This window comes from Danio rerio, chromosome 22 (assembly GCF_049306965.1).
Source record: "Danio rerio strain Tuebingen ecotype United States chromosome 22, GRCz12tu, whole genome shotgun sequence".
Classification (NCBI taxonomy): Eukaryota; Metazoa; Chordata; class Actinopteri; order Cypriniformes; family Danionidae; genus Danio; species Danio rerio.
The window spans coordinates 31,108,973-31,115,156 of record NC_133197.1 but is presented as its reverse complement, the minus strand read 5'-3'; the positions used below and the strand labels follow the sequence as shown (position 1 = coordinate 31,115,156).

General features: G+C 37.5%; 1 protein-coding gene across 1 annotated transcript in view; it reads right to left on the bottom strand.

Moving 5' to 3' along the window:
- Positions 1-200: 200 nt before the first annotated feature.
- The window catches only part of ncf4 (neutrophil cytosolic factor 4), a 47,162-nt gene continuing 41,178 nt past the window's right edge, over positions 201-6,184 (bottom strand). Inside the window, exons 8-10 of the mRNA NM_205711.2 lie at positions 5,549-5,724; positions 3,960-4,025; positions 201-1,504 (exon numbers count right to left, since the gene is read on the bottom strand). Of these exons, the coding sequence (NP_991274.2) occupies positions 1,297-1,504; positions 3,960-4,025; positions 5,549-5,724 (450 nt within the window). The 3' untranslated portion in view covers positions 201-1,296. The remainder of the gene's footprint in view (positions 1,505-3,959; positions 4,026-5,548; positions 5,725-6,184) is intronic.

Genomic DNA, 6,184 nt, shown 5'->3' with positions numbered 1-6,184 from the left:
ACATATCATTAATATCATTTAATATTCAATAATTATTTGTTTATAATTGTTTTTATAAATTGTTTTATTGAGCATAAGGATTTTTATAATCATTCAAGTTTTTTTTAATCAAACTTTGATGCATCACTTGCTTTTGTTCATATCTCAGACAGTTTTACCGTTTAAAGTTTATTAAAATATTAATGACAAGAGAATATGGGTTGCTATACAAATATATTTTATTATGCCAAGAATAAAAGCAAAAAAAGTACACTTACTAAATAAAATACAGTTGGTATTTTAGATTTAGCCCACTCCACAGTTTACACATTACTGTCTGGCTAGTTTCTGTCCAATACTTATGCTAAAAAGGCAATAATGGTCCAACATTCCTGAACATTATCACCAATAAAGCCTAGAAAAACAGGCCATCAGTATATTGTAATCCAATAGGGCCAAATATTCCTTCCCAGTTATCAAATAAATACATTTGTGACTTCCTTATAGTTTTGCAACTATTAAATTGTTTTAAATTCATCAAACAATTTCAATTGTTTTAAATTCTCAGAAATCATGTCGCGTGCACCCAAAGCAAACATCTGCAAACTCCACGATAACATCACATTTCCTGTGTGCACTCAAGCAAGTTGAAGCGTCGAGTATAAACCAGGCTTCATGCTCAAAAGAGATTTTGGAGCACAATATGCTGCCTACTTTTCCAGGGACACCCATGCATATTTCAACAAGACAATGCAAAACCACATTCTGCACACATTATAAAGTCCTGGCTGCAATGGAAGAGGATACAGGTACTTGACTGGCCTGTCTACAGTCCCGACCTGTCTGCGATAGAGAATATGTGGTGCATTAAGACCTGTTAGCAGGAAGAATGGGACAAAATTACACCTTAAACACTTTATTACTTGGTGTCCTCGGTCCCTAAACTTCATTAAGTGTTGAGAAAAGGAATGAAAAATAGTACAAAGTGGCAAATGCTTTACTGTTACAACTTTTTTGAAATGTCTTTCAAAAACAAAACTGGAGTACGTGTTTATTTTAAAAAATAAAATAAAAATCATAAGGAACTCATTAAAAATGGTTTACTTTATTGTCTGCAATGAAATACGAATCAAAGTAAATTTAGAAATTACTACTTTCTTTTTTATTTGCATTTTCCTTACTGTCCCAACTTTTCCTGATTTGGGGTTGTAATAACCAAACACGTTTTCAATTTGAAAACCACAAAAAATAAACAAATGTCTAGTGACTTTGGAATGACAAGGACCATACAGAGAGACACATAAAAGCATGTCTATGTTAATACTCGGTGTTGTAGACGGTCAGATCTTTGGCATGCGTGACCAGCAGCTCCCAGGGAAACTGATTGACGGGTCGTTTGACCTTTGACTCAGTGCGTTTGCTCTCTTGCACCATGAGAACGACGTCTTCATCGTCTAATATCCGTATCAGGTCACCCTCGGCATCTCGGTAGTTCAAAGCAATATCGTCCACATGAAAGACGTCCCTGAGGGAAAGAGGAAAACAATTTGCACAGTTTGGAGGTCATAACAAGTGCAAATATAACATGTGTGTTGCCATTTGTCACCAGTCGTTTAAATTTTTCACCACTCAAACAACAGATGTGTATTTAACACAATTGACTTTTTTTAAATTTAGCTACATGTTTTAATTTTTCTTGTAATTCAGAGGCACTACCTTCTAATGTTCCAACATTTTGGACTTTTTTTCTTGTAATTCTGATGTTACATCTCAGTAAATGTTGATCTTCCAATTTTAACTTTACAATTTCAATTTTTTTTTTCTTGCAACATCATTCATTTTCTTTGCAGAAGAGCATCGCATCTCTAAATGCGCAACTTTTCCAACCTTGAGGCGGATGGGTTACAGCAGCAGAAGACTGCCTTGTATCAATGGTTCAGGCTGGTGGTGGTGGTGTAATGGTATGTGGGATATTTTCTTGGCACACTTTGGGCCCATTAGTACCAATTGAGCATTGTGTCAACACCACAGTATTGCTGCTGACCATGTCCATCCCTTTATGACCACAGTGTACCCATCTTCTGATGGCTACCTCCAGCAGGATAATGTGCCATGTTATAAAGCGCAAATCATCTCAGACTGGTTTCTGGAACATGACAATGAATTCACTGTACTAAAATGGCCTCCACAGTCACCAGAGCTCAATCCAATAGAGCACCTTTGGGATGTGATGGAATGGGAGATTCGCATCATGGATGTGCAGCCGACAAATCTGCAGCAACCGCATGACACTATCAAGTCCATATGGAATATTTCCATTACCTTGGTAAACCTCTGCCATGAAGAATTAAGGCAGTTCTGAAGGCACAATTGGGTCCAACCCAGCACTAGTAAGGTGTACCTAATAAAGTGGCCAGTGAGTGTATATGCCTAGCTAGTCGATTTCTAGGGCTGTTAAATTTAGGTTAAAAAATCTTCAAAAATGCTGGCAGTGGCTGGCAACTACTTTTTAAAAAGCTGGCAGGGAAAGAGGTAATTCAAACTCACATTTCTGATGTTTTCTTTTAATTTAGATGTTACAGTACATCTCACAGTTCTGACTTTTTTCTTGCAATAGAGAGCTTACGTCTAATATTTCTTACTTTTTTCATGTAATAACAGGCTACAATGACTTTTGTTGTTGCTCTCATGTCTCTTATATGTCGAATATCCATATTAGGTTGCTTTCTGTATTTTAGAGCAATACCTTCCACATGAAAGACATCTCTGAGGGCTCGACAGAGGGAATTCAAGGAAAAAAAATTGTACAGTAGTTTAGAGGTCATAACAAGTGCAAATATAATTAGTGTAATGCAATTTGTCGCCAGTCATGTGACCTATATGCTAATTATTCAGCACGGTGCTTGCAGCACTCCAATAACAGATGCATATTCAACATCATGCAAATGAGCTTTATTATTAAACATTAATCTGGCACTGCTCAACACGTGGTCCTCGAGATATTGTTTTGCAGACCACGCAATGTTTCCAGAGAGAATAAAAGGACAAAAAGAAGAACATCTGCTGTTAAGACATCTAATGATTTCTCACTCAAGTTGTTTTGAAGTTAGCATGAATCCATTTTTTTGCTTTTGAAGAAATCGTGAGGTGTTTACATGTCACATCTGTTTTTATACTGCAGTAAATGATGACAGCGTGTCTCATTTTGGAACAGCATATGCTATTAAAATAAGTTCAGAAGAATTATAAGAGAATTGAAACTAGAGATCAGCATGTGTGTACTCATATATAATCACATGTTGTGAACTATTATGCTTGCTGTTGTAGCCAGTGAGCGAATTATAACTTTTTGGTTAGTTTGTGCAATATATGCTTCAGTCATTTATTTGTTTATTATACTGTATTATGTCTGTTTGTCTGTCGATCTAACTGTCGATCTATCCGTCAATCTATCTATCTATCTATCTATCTATCTATCTATCTATCTATCTATCTATCTATCTATCTATCTATCTGTCTGTCTGTCTGTCTGTCTGTCTGTCTGTCTGTCTGTCTGTCTGTCTGTCTGTCTGTCTATCTATCTATCTATCTATCTATCTATCATCTATCTGTCTGTCTGTCTGTCTGTCTGTCTGTCTGTCTGTCTGTCTGTCTGTCTGTCTGTCTGTCTGTCAATCTAATCTAATTGTCGATCAATCTAACTGTAGGGCATGTCTTTGGACTGTGTGGGAAACTGGAGCATCTGAAGGAAATCCACTCCAGCAAGGGAAGAATATGCAAACTCCACACAGAAATGCCCTCTGGCCCAGTGCAAACTTAAACCAGTGACCTTCTTGCTACAGAGGCAACAGTTGACACAGAGGCAACAGTGCTAGCCACTAGCCACCATGTTGCCCTTTTAAGAGACAATATAGCAGTAAATACCTCCAAAAAAGAGAGAAAAAAAAGATGACCTTTTGAACTGGACAAGATAACAGTACCTCATTCTGGACAGCAGCTCTTCATATGACGGCTGGATAGAGAGATCCTCCTGAACACAAATGTCCCTACAACAGACAATAATCGTAAAACCTTTACATTAACTGAGAAACGTCCTATTCAAAACCACACAATTCCTTCATGTTGTCCCAACACAAATCAATTAAGCTGACTTAATTGTTCTGTTTTTTTTTTTTTTTTTTTTTTGCAAATTTAGGAAAATTGAATTAGCTCATTTTAATTAAGTGGTTTGAACAAGCAGCAAATATTCAAAATTAATATACAGTTGAAGCCAGAATAATTCGGCCCCTTTTTATTTTTTTCCCAAATTCTGTATAATGGGGAGATTTTTTCAACACATTTCTGAACATAATAGTTTTAATAACTCATTTGTAATAACTGATTTATTTTATCTCTGCCATGATGACAGTAGATAATGTTTTACTAGATATTTTTAAGATACTTCTATACAGCTGAAAGTGACATTTAAAGGCTTAACTAGGTTAATTAGGTTAACTAGGCAAGTTATTGTATATTGATGGTTTGTTCTGTACACTATCTAAAAAAAAATACATAGCTTAAAGGGGCTAATAATTGTGTCCCTAAAATGTTTTTTTTTTTAATTAAAAACTGCTTTTATTCTAGCCAAAATAAAACAAATAAATTAGTAGAGTAGAGTGACTGTGAGAGTGTTGTAGTACTGGTGTGTATTTGTTTAAGGTGGACACAGTAGGCCAAAACATTTTTTTCATTCACTTGAAATTTTGGGCTTTTTTGGCTTTTCATCAAGTGTTTTGTTTTAGTCTAATAAAAAAAAAAAAACGTATTAAATACACCTTTAAGTGTTTCTTTTTTCACACTTTATAGATTGTGTCTGTAGAAAAACTTGAATACACCGAAATGTACATATAAACTAGATGCCAACACTCTTAAACAATGTTGTATATTTGTATATATACTGTATGTTAGCGAGCCTGTTTGTGTGTGTGTTTTGTGATTGATTTCTGAGGGTCTAACATGATTTAGGTACCGTAATTCAATAATTAAATGTAAAATAATACTGCAGAATTAATCACTAGTGAAGTTCATACATTCATATTCTTTTCGGCATAGTCCCTTTATTAATCTGGGGTCACCACACCAGAATGAACCGCCAACTTATTCAGCACATGTTTTACGCAGTGGATGCCCTTCCAGCTGCAACCCATCTCTGGGAAACATTCATACACATTCATTCACACTCATACATACATTGCAGACAATTTATCTAATCCAATTCACCTGTACCGCATGTCTTTGGACAGTGGAGGAAACTGGAGCACCCGGAGGAAACCCACGGGAACGCAGGGAGAACATGCTAACTCCACACAGAAATGCCAACTGACCCAGCCGAGACTCGAACCAGCGACCTTCTTGCTATGAGGCGACAGCACTATCTACTGAACCACTGCGTCGCCCACTAGTAAAGTTACAAATGGTAAAAAAAAGGTATGCCCGAATGGTGGAATATGACTATTGCAAATGATCACATTGCGATGTCAATGCTTAAACGTTACATTGTGCAGCCGTAGTCTGTGTGTGTGAGTGTGACCTGGTCTCGATGCCCTCTGGCTGCAGAAAGTAACAGTGAAGACAGCTGTATGACCCCTGAGCTCGACTGCTGTTCCTGGAAGCTCCTCCCTCTTCATCAGACTCGTTCTCTGGAAGCGCTTTAATAATCTTCACAAACGACTCAGGGAAGATGCCAGTTCTGTCCCTCACTGTGCCCTACAGAGGGAACACCAGCAGGAAAAGATGAGGAGATCTGTCTGTCAATCTCTCTTTCTGTCTTTCTCTATCTCTCTTTGTTTGTCTGTCTCTCTTTCTCGCTGTCTGTTCGTCTATCTCTAAGTCCACCCGTTTGCCATCAGACTGTCTGTCTGCTTTCTATCTTTCTGTCTCTCTGTCTGTCTATCTTTCTGTCTGTCCTTCTGTCTGTTTGTCTATCTATCTCCCTCCTTGTCCGTCTATCTTTTTGTCTGTCTGTCCATCTTTCTGTCTGTCTCTCTGTCCGTCTGCTTTCTGTCTGTCTCTCTCTGTCCGTCTGTCTGCTTTCTGTCAGTCTATCTGTCTGTCTACTTTCTGTCTGACTGTCTCTCTCTCTCTCTCTCTCTGTCCGCACATCCATCTGTTTGTCTCTCAGTCCATTTGTTTGTCTGGTTTCTGTCTGTCTGTCGGTCTCTCTGTC